At 28.8% G+C, this 15,132-nt stretch overlaps 2 protein-coding genes across 2 annotated transcripts; one reads left to right on the top strand and one right to left on the bottom strand.

Moving 5' to 3' along the window:
- Positions 1-65: 65 nt before the first annotated feature.
- Positions 66-3,342, bottom strand: LOC111313435 (auxin-induced protein AUX28-like). Its single transcript, XM_022914112.2, has 5 exons — positions 2,429-3,342; positions 1,344-1,573; positions 921-1,056; positions 613-674; positions 66-431 (listed from the first exon to the last, which is right to left on the bottom strand). The coding sequence occupies exons 1-5, from the start codon at positions 2,716-2,718 to the stop codon at positions 394-396; spliced, it is 756 nt and encodes a 251-aa protein (XP_022769847.1). The 5' UTR covers positions 2,719-3,342; the 3' UTR covers positions 66-393.
- Positions 3,343-13,080: 9,738 nt separating this feature from the next.
- LOC111314282 (auxin-induced protein 22D-like) lies at positions 13,081-14,709 on the top strand. Its single transcript, XM_022915470.2, has 4 exons — positions 13,081-13,532; positions 13,670-13,872; positions 13,961-14,060; positions 14,153-14,709. The coding sequence occupies exons 1-4, from the start codon at positions 13,303-13,305 to the stop codon at positions 14,223-14,225; spliced, it is 606 nt and encodes a 201-aa protein (XP_022771205.1). The 5' UTR covers positions 13,081-13,302; the 3' UTR covers positions 14,226-14,709.
- Positions 14,710-15,132: the final 423 nt, after the last annotated feature.

Raw genomic sequence — 15,132 nt, 5'->3', positions numbered from 1 at the left:
ACTCTTAATAAACCAAAAAAAGAAAAAAGAAAATTCCCATTAAGAATAAAGCTTGAAGCAACAAATAATTATAACTACAAACCGATACATTAATAGCTACTAAACACAAGCAAAAGACAGGCCAAGTTCTTGCGACGACTTACAGTAAGATCCATTATTGTTTTTGTCCATAACAAATAGTTGAGTAGTAGTAGTGGTAGTATTAGTAGTGTAGAACTTTATATCTCACATTAATGTAATTTATTAATATAAACTCTTAACACAAAAACACCGTAATAATAATAAAGTCAACCTGCTCAATCCATCTGCTCGCTTTGCTTTTATCATTGTTTTTGACATCTGCAGCGACCACGAGATCAAAGGAGCAGATTGCACTAATTACAGCTACCATCTTCAGCTTCTGTTCTTGCATTTCTCCATGGCTCTTGGTGCTGAATTCCATAAACGTTTCCATTTTTTTGTTTAAATTTTCAATTCATTAAGGAGTACTGTACTTCCTAAACTTTTCTAATCTAATAAAGTTTTAGGAAGTGCTTAATTAATTAAATAAAATAGCAAAAGATTTTGTTTTAATTAACTCTTGCTCATATAAGCCAAAAAATATATACTAACCAAGCCCGATTGCCTCTGTTCCTTTCATTATCCGCAACCTCTTGCATGATTCAACAAACATCCTGATTTAGAAAAAAATGAGATTAGTGTTGAAATGCAATATACATAGTAAATGCTTTGTATCCTTTTCTATCTGCTATATATTGAAGAAATTAATTTGGTTTCATTAATATATGAAGTTTTTCTGGAAGTTCTTATATTTCTCTCCAATTAATTTAAAAGCTCCAAAGTCCAAAGAGTAATAGTGATTTTAACTGATTAGGATAAGGAGTGAAGGATGCAGGTGTAGCTAGAGATGAACAACATACTCCCATGGGACATCACCAACAAGCATCCAGTCACCATCCCTGTCCTCATAGGTAGGAACATAATCAGAGCCGTTAAGCAGATCCATGAGCTTGCTCTCGTTCATGAAATCCCTCATTCCTTGGGATCCACAATTTCCTTCATTAATCAACAACATTTAATTAATTTTAAGACTTCGTTACTTACACATCTCATATTTATCTTAAACTGAAAAAAAAGACAAATACGTTATATTTGATTTGCACCTATCAAATTAAAGATGATTAAATCGGATGAACGTGAGAAGTATACAAATAATATTTTTCTTAATTTTATCAATAAAAACTCATAGTATATAAGAAAATGTCAAGTGCAATATAAAAGAGAGAAAAAAATAAAAAGAAGTGCTAGCTTAATCATGATTAAATATTGTTTTACTTACGTACCAATAGTGAAAGAACTGAACATTTTGGCTAAAGCATCAGAAAGTTCCTGATAACTGTTGCACATCCTCAAGTCCACTTTACGGAGGTAAGGTGCGCCGTCCATGCTCACCTTCACCAAGGCGGCGCTGTTGCCACTGGCCTTCTCAGTACTCTCCTCGCTGCCGCTCTTTTGGGTGGCTAACATATTCTTTCGGAATGATCGGACTGGTGGCCAACCCACAACTTGCGCCCTAAAATCATAATTGAACTTTGAATTATTAAATTATATATATTCACCTTCAATTTTACATTCCCAGCACTAAAAAAAATTTTCATTATCAAATTAGATTGTGAAGTTAGAAACAATTAGTAATTAAATAAGAAAATCAATTAAAATACTGAGGGAAATTAATTTTAGTTCTGTGACATGTATTCTTAGATGATCAGTAACAAAGATTAAACTACACGGATCGATGGAACGGTAATACCTTACTTTCTCTATGTATTTTTTTAAATTAAAGTATTTAAACTTTGGTTTTGAGTATATATATATATGGTTTGTATTCCTGCATATCAATAACGGAACTGTAATCCATTATAATTGTAATTTATATCATTTATGTATATAATTTATAATTTGCATGCTTTCAAATATATAGACAGTTGGGCAAATATATATATATATATATATAAAGTCATACAAAATAGTTTTATTTATACTAATTTTGGTTAAAATACTAGCTATAAATGTTAACAATTAGGAGAGCGTTACAATATATAACCAACCACATCTCATTGTGAAATGCAATAAATAAATAAGTAAAGTAGAACCCTTAAATTATAGGGTCTTCGAAGACAATTAATAATGATAATTGATAACTTTTGATTCCACTTATTGTGGATATGAATTTTTATAATTCATTTCTTTTCTGGATGATATAATTCAAGATCCATCCAAAGTTCTTCGTGATAAAACATAATTAACTTCAAAAGGGTAATTCTGTCATAACCCTAATCATCCTATTATGCACTAAAATATTTTCCAGGAAAACCTATACAAAAGCCCAAACAAGATATTGTTTTTTTAAAAGAAGGATGCAACTTACTTGGCAGGAGGCTTCGCAGGATCATTGGCACAAGGAAGAAGACTCTTCTCCTGTCGCAAACCTTTCACCTTCTCCTCATTTGGATTTATCCCAGAACTTTCTTTGGAGGAAAGGTTAAGCTTCAAATCAACAGTCTCAGAGAAGAATCTTTTCCTTATTGCCTCACCTTCTCCTCCTCCTCCTCCAGGCAACCCTAGCCTTAGCTCAGTCTCTTCAAAGCCCATTTTCACCTTCTCGCAACCACATACATGATCTCCTCCTCCTTTTCCCATCTTTAGCCCAACTTCCATAGCTTCTCTCTCTCTCTCTCTCTCTCTCTCTCTCTCTCTCTAATGGTTTTCGTTGCAGTTTTTGCTGCTTTGGCTTTGTGGTTTTTGAGTTGGTTTGGTACTTCGAAATGAAAGTGAAAAAAAAAAAAAAAGAGTAAAAGGTTTGTAATAACAGAAGGGAGTTTGAGATATAGAGAGTAATAGAAAAAGCAACAGCGACTTAGGCTAAAAGGGGAGTGTTGGGCCTTTGGAGGCTATTAATATACGGGGGAGGTGCATTGTCGGCTTCTACTTTTGATGAACTGGGAATGGACACGTGGCAACACCTATGAGCTGGCTTATCCTAACTTGTCGGGATAGGTGACGACAAGGTTTTGTTAGCATCCTATGATTGTGTATTTGGGTGTCGAGAGAGAGAGAGAGAGTAGACATTAACCCTTTTCAATTTTTTTTTCTTATTATTATTTTTTCTTTTTAAACAATAATAATTCCCTTAATTGAGAAATAGGGATGTTGTAAATAGGAAAAGATTCATTTGAATGATTATAAATTATGAGTAAAGTAAAATAAAGCTATATTCATTGAACTATCTTAATTAATCATAAATAGTACTATATTTTTTAATTAAAGAAAATTTTAATTAGTAAAAATTCATGGATGGATTTTGACCTAGCTTTTCCCTTATATACCCTCAATATTATCATCATCGATCTACTTCTGCATTTTCATTCATGTAGTTGATGGCTTTTTTCTAATGTTACATTCCATAATTGATAACACCATTTGCCAAAAGTGCTTAGAAACAATGACAAGAAAGCATAAGTTGGGTAATGGTTTTAACCAGTGCGTGTGGTTTCCAAAAAGAGAAAACATGAACAATAATTTGACACCCCACAATCAACTGGACGTTACTATGGCATACACAAAAGGATTCTTAGCTTTATTTCCATCTCATATCTCAAACTGCATGTACACAAGGAGGCCACGATCCCCCACCCACCATCGTCTATATATATCACAGTATATGGAATTGACGAAACTACAGTTGGTATCTTACCTTAATTACAGAAACAACAGCCAGCCAAGTATCATGAAAATGAAAAAAAAAATTTATTAGTCCAAGAAAAGTAGTAAAAGTTTTTATTAATCATGCATACCTTTCTAGATAATAAGTAAAGCTATCTTCTTGAATCGTCAACATCACCTTTTTCTATTATTAATCACCTTTTTAATCATTTTAAGTACAACATTATTTTGGGAGAATCTCATTGTCATTAATTAATTGAAGTTAGTTTTCATTCTTTTTTTTAAATCATATATATATATGAATTTAATACTTAATTTAGATTATTTATATAAATTTTTAAAAGAAGTGATATTTAATCATTTTAAAATTTAAATCATGTAATTTTTTTTATTGTTAGATTCAATGATATTTATAAACATTTTTTAAATTAATTAAAATATCAATTTAAAAAATTATTTTATTTAATGTGTTTTTTATCAAATTAAAAAAAAAACTAAATATTATCTTAATTAACAAGTGTCAACAAAACACCTGTTAACATTGCCCTGCTATTAGTAGCATCATCCCTTGACATGATTTACTAGTTTAAACAATAACCAAAAAAAAAAAAGTTTCAAACAGAATAAAACTAGTTTTTTTTTTTTTTTATCACGATGGTTGGTTGAGAAAGTGGGACCCAAGTATAAGAAAAAGCATGTGATGAGATCGATGGGTGGGGAAATTTTAGGGGACCCACAAAGTGGCCATGTGAAGTTGTTCGCTTATAGTTGCGTCATGTGTGTCGCCTATATCTCAAAATACTCAAACCCTATCCCAGGTGCGCCGCTGCAGGACATCCCACTTCCCCCCCCCCCCCCCAATTCCTTCCTTTTTTTTTTTTTTTTTTTAAAGTTTATTATTACTTATTAAAAAATTTTGTTATTTTTCATTATACCCTTAACCATAATTCCATTTACGTATTAGTTAGTACTTAAATAATGTTATTAACACTGTCTCTAAATAGATAAAAATTTAAATCAAGTTTCTCTTGTTAAATTTGTAAATGACTTTAATAAAAATAACACGATGTTTTAATACAAAATTCCACAAATTTTGTGAAAATTATAAAATTTTTAATACGTTTACATGAAAAAAATTTTTATATATTTATTTATTTTCAATTCATTTGATAATTCAATTAGAAAAATCTAATCACGTTTAATGACCTGATTGAATTTAAAGTTAATCATAAAACACACGTATCAAGAAAGAACTTCTAGCAACTTTTCTCAATCGCTATAAGCAAGAGCGAGATAATCTTCTCCAAATTAAGAAAATCTATAGTTTTGAGTGCACTAAGATTTTTTTTTTGATAAAAAAATAAAAAAAATAAATTATTTAATCTCTTATATCAAAATAAAATATATTTTATTTGATAACTTAAAACAGATAATTATAAATCGTAGTGCATTAACATTTATTGTGTAAAACTTTTACACTGGGTTTCCGCAAAGAAATCAGAGGCAGCTTCCAGTGTTGTGTTGTGTCCATCTGAAAGTAGTTAGTCATCCCTCTTTCCTCTCCATTCTCATGTATTTTTTAAAGCATATATATATAGATCATCATTAAAACCCAATGATCATTTCTTTTTTATTTTATTTTGGGCGTTGGATAAAAAAATAATTCAATCATTATTGACCAGAGATACTGTTATTTTATTCCCTATTGGGCGGTGGTTATATATGTTCATTGAGATTAAAAAAATTAAAATTTATAGGTCAAATGGTATTGAGGGTCGGGTTAAGAAAGGAGACAAAGAGCTGAAAATATTGGTCAAAAACCAATATATGAAAGAATCTTATTGTTCTGTACCCTCTTATGTTTTTTTTTTTTCTTGTTTATCATATCATTGCACTTAATTAATGTAATCTCAGTTCAATGCTTTAAGAACGGATCCAAATTTTGATTCATGAACATAATTTTGATTCATCCATGTAAGCATATAAATGTGAATGCATGCATGCATGCATTTGTTTTATTCTTCCTATTTGATGTGGTCAGTCCGTGGAGACAAAACCCTAAAGTTCTGTTATTTAATTAATTAATCAAGAAGTTTAATATAAAGTTATGCATTTTCTTTGGACTTCGAGGGTTCGAGTCATAATATAGTAAGGATCTTTTATTGTTTATAAGTTCCGGTCATCACAATAAAGGCTTCAATAAAAGATAGAATAATGGTGAAATTTGTGGCCAATCATCTCTTGGGTGTATTTGACATAAGATAATCATCCCAAAAATTATAATGATTTATAAATACTGATTAAATTATTGTGTTTAGTAAGTGTTTTGTGATTTTATATTGGAGTTATTTTGAATCACTAATAGTGATCAAATCACTATTTTTTGAAGAGTAATTTAATTTTTATTCAAAATTATGATAAATTTTTATCATCTGATAAAATGATATATAAAATTAATAGTAGTCAATATTATTGATTTAATATATGAATTAAAAATTTATTTTCTCTTAAAATTATAATTATTTTATACCATAAATTTTATATTTTAAAATTAATATTCATTGTAATAAATTCAAAAATAATTTGAGTTTTTTAATATTTTATATAATATATAATTTTTTAATTATTCTTTTATTCTGAATTTATTAGATTAGTTTTATTTCTAATTCAAATATTTTTTACATATTTTATATTAAAAAAATTGTTTACTTATCAATAAATATATTTATTAATTTATTAATTTAATAATTTTTTATTATTAAACAAATAAATTATTATATAAATTATTATCTTTAAATAATATTTAAAATATTAAATTATATAACTATTATAATACGCATGATTATTTTCATATATTTAAATAAAATAATTTTTAATTTTTAATAATATTAAATACAATGATTTCAATTACTAAATATTAATAATTATTAATCAAATAAATTAATTTTAAATAATAAATTATAAAACCACTTTAATAATAAAATTATCTTAATAATTAATTATATTATTATAATGATATTCTAAAAAATATCAAATACTATATTGTCAAGAAAACACCAACTTTTATATTAACCGTTGAAAATGTTATAGCTAAATTATCAATAAGTAATGCGTGATTCTGATCTCAAGGGATTCACACCAAAAAAAGTAGTACCAATCAGATTGACTGAGTTTGGCACCGCCGGATATCCCGTCTCGCCTTTAGGTTGCCAAAATGGACCAGTCAGATTAAACTCGTCGAGGAAGGGGCCAAAACCACAACCCCCCATGTAGGGGCTGAGAAAGTACAAGTTTGGGCCCAACCTCAGCAAGAATAATTTCCCAGTTTCTGCTATTATTAGTATCCGCATTCACTTGTGCTTGAGAACAAGTCAGAATTTTGGGGTGTTTTTGGGATGACCTTAATTTCCTATACTCGAATCGGTGCTAAAAGCTAAGCATTTTTAAAATATAGTTAATTGTTTGGTTTGATTAGCCATAAATTTGTACGTTTCTTTGTTCTTTTCTAAGATAGCAAATAATTGAAAGCTTAACGCATAAAAGTTGCCGTTGATGCATGTAAAAATGGTCATGATGCATGATGGGATGGTTGATGGAGATGGGCAGCAAAGACCAAAACCAGTAATTACAGGAACGGTTGATGGAGGAAACGGGGGAGGAAGCTGCTCTTAATGGTTTTTGGGCTTCTTCTCCATCTAGGAGTAAATTTTCAAAGCTATGGTTTCTGCCACCACTTGTGGGCGTGGGCCCACAGGCCTCTCTATCACCATCAGCAACTAAGACACCACACGTGTGTTTCGGTGATATGATAGCCTGGCACCTCTCATGTGTTACCCCATGCATTTATTGCAGGCATACAGCTCGTACGCCGCTCTAACTTGTCCTATAAATTTAAAAGTTAAAAGAAAAAAAGGGTCAAAATTAAGATTATTAGTATTATATTAGATAATGTATCGATTTTTTTTTTAAATTAGTCTGTATCGATATTAATTATTTTAGTATATTATTTTGATTTTTTATTTAATATAAATATATTTATAAATATATACGAATTTATATGCAATAATACTATTAATAATTTGTAAAATAAATATATAATATTTTTAAAAAATAAATAAATAAAGTAAAAAGCATAAAAAATAATATAATCAATTTATAATAATATTTTTAAATAGTTAATCTAATTATATGATATTTAAATTAATATTTTTGTGTAAAAATATAATAAAATAAAAATAAATAGATAAAAAAATCTTGACTTTATGATTGTTAATTTTTAGAAAGAAAAAGCTTTTTTTTTTTTTTAAATCTAAATATTTATAAATTTTAATTCGAACAAAATAAATTATAAAAATTATAATTATAAAATATATTTCACGTTTATGTATAAATTAAAACAAGCAAAGTCACTAAAGTTCATCGAAGCTAATCTAAACCAACGAAACCAATAAATATTATTCAATTCTAAATCTAATACAAAAAAATACCCTTAAGCACATCATATTTTAATATTACTGACTGGATTGATATCAAAACAAAATTAATAATATTGGTAAAAACAACACAACTCTAATAAGTCCTAAAAGATAAGTATTATTTGATTTTAAATCTAATACAAAAAAATCAGCTTTAAGCATATCATATTTTAATATTATTGACTAGGTTAATATCAAAACAAAATTAATAATATTGGTAAAAACAACACAACTCTAATAAGTCCTAAAAGATAAGTATTATTTGATTTTAAATCTAATACAAAAAAATCAGCTTTAAGCATATCATATTTTAATATTATTGACTAGGTTAATATTAAAATAAAATTAACAACATTGATAAAAACAACACAACTCTAATAAGTCCTAAAAGATATGGATGATGTGTTTAAATATAGCAATAATTTGTTTTGTCTTAATTATTTGGCTTACATGCATCTTTAAACTCTTAGAGTGTGTTTAGTTCGAAAGAATTTATAAAATTTTTCTCGAAATTTTGATGATCGGTATTTCTTTTTCACATTTGATTTAGAGTAATCAGATTATAAAAGAAAATATCAAATTTTTAACAGCATCAAAAGTCTTGAAATTAAAAATGCACTTCTTTCTATGATATTTTAAGATTCTGAAGAAAAAAATTATTTTATTTTCAAATTTAACTTAAATAAAAAATTAATTACGTATCCATTATCATTTTAAAAAATAAGTCTTAAACTCAATTGTAGCTTTTTTATAAAAATTTACTTTATTTTTAATTCAGTTTTAATACGTGATAATTAAGGAAAAATATTTTAATTAATTAAAACATTTTTCCTTGAAACACCTTAATTGATTATCAATTAAGGTGATAATAGATGTAAAAAAAACCCCTTAATTGATATATAACTAAGGTGTTTCCTTTAAACAAATACTTTAATTGATACTTTTTTCAGAATATTTATAAAAGTATCAGATAGGGCATTTTTTTAACAAACACTTTATTTGATCAATTCAAATAAAGCATATTTTTTTTAAATGCCTTATTTTATAGATGATTTTCAAAATTTTTACAAAAGCAAATAAGGCGTTTAACATATTTATAAAAGTAAATAAGGTATTTAACTATTTCAAATGCCATAATTGATTTTTTTTAATATTTTAATACAATAATTATGATTAGATATCTAGTTAAATGCCATAATTGGATATATTTAATTAAAAAATTAAAAAATTTCTTTTTTTTGCTGTTAAAAGCATCATTTGTAGTTGAGGTTTTTTTTTTTTTTTTTGTTTTTTATTAAAACAAAATGAAAGGTTGCACATAGTTTGTCAAAGAGATTATAATAATTATACATGAATTAATAAATTAAGATTTTTTCCAATCAAATAAGTGAATTTGATTACAAAATACTTTAAAAATCAAACAAAACATTGAGTATCAAAATTTTTCAAATATCACTTTTTTTTTTAAAATTCAAGATTTCACAAACTAGATGCCCTTAGCTATATCTCATTAATTTAGTAGAAATGAAAAAGACTTGGGATTAGAAGACATTGGATAAGTGGATTCATAGATTTTAGAAAAATGTGATATTGAAGGAAAATATATAATTTTTTTAAATTTTGTTGAATATAATATATGAAAATTTTAAGAAATATAATATTTTTTTGTTTTGTTAAACTAATGTGAGATTATTTAATAAAGTGTTTTACTATATTATTTTTTATGATACATGAATAACATGTAACACATAAATAGCATGTGAATAAACAAGTGACTGATTTAAAATTTTATTCATTTAACATGTAAATTGTTTATTTAATATTTTTGTTAAATTATTTAAATTATTTTAGATTTTATTGCATATACTATATGCAATAATAAATTTTTATTATAATATAATTTTTTTATATTTGTAATAAAAACCATATTTTTAATCTAAAAAACATTGTCTTCTTGAAATTTAAAAATTATAAAAAATAAATTTTTTTATAGTTTCAATAAAAATCACATTTTTCTTCTTAAAAATGTTGTTTTTATTGAATTCTGAAAATAAATTTTGTTTATCTTTTTAATAAAGGTTGCATTTTTAATATTAAAAATATTGTTTTCATTGACTTTAAAAATTCTAAAAAATAAATTTTCATACTTAAGAAAAAGCATATTTTATTTAAAAAACATTATTTTTATTGAATTCTAAAAAATATTTTTTTCATATTTTCAACAAAATTACATTTTTAATTTTTAAAATGTTGTTTTCTTTGAATTTTAAGAATTTTAAAAAATAATTTTTTTATATTTTCACCAAAAACACATTTTTATCTTAAAAATGTTGTCTTTATTAAATTTTTAAAATTAAATAAAAAATAACATATAAAATTATTTCGTTTTTAAGATAAGTAATATGTAATATGAAAATACAACTAAGAAAGGACAAATAAGATAAAATTTTTACTCTATTCAAAATCTAAAAAAAATTTGAGGGAGATAAAGAGTTTTTATTTCCTACTTTCTCTTTTTTAATATTGTTAAAAATCTTTTAAAAAAATCTTAAGAATTACTGAATCAATTACTAAAAATAAAATTGCAACAAAAAAACTCTTATTTTACTCAAATCAAACGTCATTTACGATCATTTAAAAAGTAGTATAAAAAAAGTTTATTTGACAAACTGATGAAAAGATTCTTTAAAAATTTAGTATCTCTCGATACGATGGGAGCCGGCTGTCTAATTGAATCCTTAACTAAAGTTGACAAAACTCGAGCATCTTTCAGTTGTCGTTAACTTTTGACTATTGAGATTTTCTTTATTATTCACTAAAAAAAAAAGAGAGATAGTCTGATAGAACATGTCAAGCTTTTCATGAATTGTAATTTGTTAATTACTTTAGACGGAAGGAAATACTGATTTTGATTTTTCTTCGTCCTAAGGATTTTCTCTTTAATATAGGGAATTTATGTTGGCAACAAAATTGTGGAAATACAAAAGGGCACAGCTACACAAATGTTAGATGGTAGGGTCTAAAGTTTAAACTGATGGCATGAAGTTGGTCCTATAGACAGACTTGGAAAATAATAATAATAATCAATGCCCTGATGATTCAAATCTGGTTGGCATTGAAAAAGGTCAGGGAACGTTCTTCTGCCTGTGGTCCTTACAATGCAATTCCAAGATAACTAAGTTGTTGTGATCATAAAGGGGTGTGCTAGCAGTCTATGAACAGAAAAATTAGTAGTGTTAGAATATGGTGCCTCAAATTCAAATGCACCTCAATTTGTCCTTCTTTCTCAAATATGAGTTGTATTTTGATGGGGTGTAGCTTAATTTGTAGATATGTTTTGGTAGCCTTAAGAAACTGGGTTTCAGTACATTGGCACCGGCGAACAGAACTGCCCCATTACCCAACAAAGCTGTCGATGAGAAAAAAGAGGATTTCAAAGTTTGGGCTGGCCAGTTCTTGAACCATCTCTAATGGGGAACAGTTCAACTGGTGCTGAAACAATAGGAGTTTAGCCTTTTTATTACTAATTAATTTGTGATTTTATTTTGAAAAAGCCATTGATTCTTCTTCAATTATATAATTGGAGGATGAGTTAGGTTGAGTTGAGAAAAATTCTTGTCCCACTTGAACTTTACAAATCCCATGCTAAATGCACTGATCTTTTGCTTCATGTAAAAGTTCCTTTTTTCTACAGTTCATATCAAATATTGCTAACTGATTTGCATCTCTCATTACTTTTAAGTAATTTTTATAGATATATACAAAGGAACTAGTTGATCCTAGTGCTTGAAATTTTGTTATACATCACTCCATCTCTTTCAAATCACTCACTGAATTTTGTGAAGATATTAGCATTAATTGTTCCATCTCAAAATTTGTGAAGCAGCTTAGCCGGCATTTTCTATCAGTTGCACACATGCCATTAGACTCAACTAACCTTAAAGGCTTAAAGACTTCACTATAATTAAGGCAGTAGATATGCTAATCCTATTTCTTTTGTGCATGTTAGTATTTAATGTATGTAATGTAATATTGCTAGGATTTGCTTCTTGCGAGTTAGAAAAGAAATAGGCATAGGATAAAAAATTTCGCTGCTATTTACTTTTGAATAATGATGATTTTTTTAAAAAGTTTTATATTCATCTGTAAAAATTTGATTTTTTTCATCCACAATCTTTTAAATTTATTTCAAATTCATCCCTTCATCGATATTATGTAAAAACTTGGATGGAATTTGTCATGTATATGTGTACAATATTTCATCCATGTTTCTTTCAAGTTTTTAAGGATCCATCTTCGAACTAGGGGAATAATAAAATTTGTATACCCTTCCGAAGAACAAGGAAAAGAGAAGGAAAATGGAAGAAAGTGGGAAAGAAAAAAACGAGTAAAGAATAGATGAAAAAGAGGTGACATTTGCCGCATGACATTTCACATGTCATGTACAACCTAAAAGGGCCCAACAATTAAATAAGGGTCCCACTGTTCTCAACTCACATGTAATTTCCTTACCAATCAACGACATCCACGTGGGACCTTTTTCACATGGGGCTGTTACCATCACCTGCTCCCCCTCCTGATCCAACGTTCCTGGTTTCACTCTCCAAATCCTCTCAAAACCCTCATCTTAGCCGTCCACTCTGGTCCACAGTCTTCAATACCATCAGCTGTGCTTGTCCCTCATTTGTCCCCTTCACTTGGGGCACCTAAGCTCAACGCAGCCCCACATGTGACAGGCAGCCATATCTGTCGCTGTTTCGGATCAAACCCACGCTCTTCGCTCCACGCGTTCCCTGGGGGGTCCTACGGAAGGAACCAAGATGATTCGGCATCGAGCAAGCGCGTATAACATCGCATGCGTGGTATTATCATTTCTCACCTAGAGGCTAGAGTTTCGTCCAACAATTTCTCCCCTATAAAACTAGTCCCGCTTCGCATCTTTTTCATCAACATACATGCTTTGTTTATCACTTCGGCAAACACAATAAGGAATCTGCAAAAGATAAATCCTCTAGTTCTTTTCTTTTTTGAACAAGATTGCATATTCAAGGAATATTAATCTTCAGGTTGTGAAATTATATATCGTTCGGGAATATTATATACAATGGTAGCAATGGAAAGGAGAGTGAATTACGAGAATGATCTCAACCTCAAGGCAACGGAGCTCAGATTGGGATTGCCCGGTAGTGATGAGCCTGAGAGACAATCGACTCCTAGTATCAGAAATAATAAGAGAACTTCATCTGAGATTTCTGAGGAGTTAAGATCTAAGAGCAGTTCTGGGGTGAAACAGGCTGGAAATGATGATCACCAAGACGATGCTCCTCCTACCAAGTAAGTGTGTGTGTGTGTGTATGACAAAACCTCCTCTAATGGAAACGTTTAGCCAAAACAAAATTAGATTATAGGGCTTGACTATATATTGGCTAGTTTTTATAGAATCTTATGAAAAATTTAATGAATTAATGCAGGGCACAAGTTGTAGGATGGCCACCAATCCGATCTTACAGGAAAAATTATTTACAAAACAAGAAAAATGAGGCTGAAGGGGCAGGGATGTATGTCAAAGTAAGCGTTGACGGAGCTCCTTACCTCAGAAAGATTGATCTCAAGATTTACAGAAGCTATCCTGAACTCCTTAAGGCTTTGGAAAACATGTTCAAGCTCACCATTGGTAAGAACCATAAACTTGAAAATTTTTTTCCCTTGACAAACCCTTTTTTTAGTGCTAGTTCTAAAGGTTTTTTAACTGCAATTTGTAGGTGCATACATAGAGAGGAAAGGCTACAACGGATCTGACTATGCTCCTACATATGAAGACAAAGATGGTGACTGGATGCTTGTTGGAGATATTCCCTGGGAGTAAGTTCTGTCTCCACAGCTAACTTTCTTTAACTTTTGATATTTCCTTTATTTTAGCAATAAACTAAATTTTTATTTCCTTTTGTATACAGAATGTTCATCTCCTCCTGCAAGAGGCTGAGAATCATACAAGGATCAGAAGCCAGAGGCTTGGGCTATGTATGAGATACACCCACAAAGAACAAATTGTTTAACAAGAAAGGAAGACAGTTTACAGGTTATTTTGTTCGGCTTGGATCGATGCAAATTCCAGAATGAAGATCAATTTGCTCTTCTTGAGAAGTGAGGCTATTTCGTACAGGAAACTTTCAGAGATTGACAAGATCATCTCTTCTTCCCTCTTTTCTAATTGAACCATGACTGGCTTTTAGCCTCCTCTATTTCAAATGTCTACGGTTCTTTATATAGAATATAGCACAAGATTAAAAGGCAGTACGAAGATAGAATACTTTATATCCAACCGTACAAATTAAGCAAATACTATTGCTTTACCATTTTTCCAGGATAAGCATATGTAACAAGAAGATTAAATGAAAGGCAAGAACTATATATTTGTGTACAGTTTTTATTTTTATGTACTATTTTGATTAGAAATTTAGAGCAAATAGATGGGATAAATATCTTCTTGGGTCTCAAAATTCTTCCACAATATTTTAGTCTCCTTATAATTGTGGGTGAGCTGATATTTCCAAATACGATTTCATGGAAACGATATCAAATCTATGTTCGTCTCCAATTCAACCTGTTTCCAGGTTTTCGACGTTGAATATTTATAACTCCTAAATGGTTCTGTTTCATTTGAAAAATTGGTTAAAATTTTTTGATGGAATAAAAAGAAACCCTTAATTTCTCACATGTGCAACAGTTTCTTTCCTGATAACAAAATTTTGGTTATCGGAGAGAAACGCTTGGTCAATAGGATTCCTTATGAATAACCACGTATTCTTAAAGTTGTCTACTCCTCCTGCTTGATTCATCATCGTAGACTTTCAGAACAGTTAACTAAGCAATATTCTACAGCAGCTGAAGGAAGTCGTGAGGGTTAGAGGAGGAAAGGAAAGAAAGAAAGAAA

Source organism: Durio zibethinus, chromosome 23 (genome assembly GCF_047325235.1).
Source record: "Durio zibethinus cultivar Kanyao isolate XHJ-2024 chromosome 23, ASM4732523v1, whole genome shotgun sequence".
Classification (NCBI taxonomy): domain Eukaryota; kingdom Viridiplantae; phylum Streptophyta; class Magnoliopsida; order Malvales; family Malvaceae; genus Durio; species Durio zibethinus.
Note: the sequence above shows the minus strand (reverse complement) of the source record. Positions and strands in the feature narration are given on the sequence as shown.

Excerpts from the sequence above, each read along its gene's own strand:
- LOC111313435 (XM_022914112.2), bottom strand. The coding sequence starts at position 2,718 with ATGGAAGTTGGGCTAAAGATGGGAAAAGGAGGAGGAGATCATGTATGT. Across the intron at positions 1,057-1,343 it reads GTTCAGTTCTTTCACTATTG|GAAATTGTGGATCCCAAGGA; the intron begins GTACGTAAGTAA and ends TGATTAATGAAG. Across the intron at positions 675-920 it reads GTTGGTGATGTCCCATGGGA|GATGTTTGTTGAATCATGCA; the intron begins GTATGTTGTTCA and ends TTTCTAAATCAG.
- LOC111314282 (XM_022915470.2), top strand. The coding sequence starts at position 13,303 with ATGGTAGCAATGGAAAGGAGAGTGAATTACGAGAATGATCTCAACCTC. Across the intron at positions 13,873-13,960 it reads CATGTTCAAGCTCACCATTG|GTGCATACATAGAGAGGAAA; the intron begins GTAAGAACCATA and ends TGCAATTTGTAG. Across the intron at positions 14,061-14,152 it reads GTTGGAGATATTCCCTGGGA|AATGTTCATCTCCTCCTGCA; the intron begins GTAAGTTCTGTC and ends TTTTGTATACAG.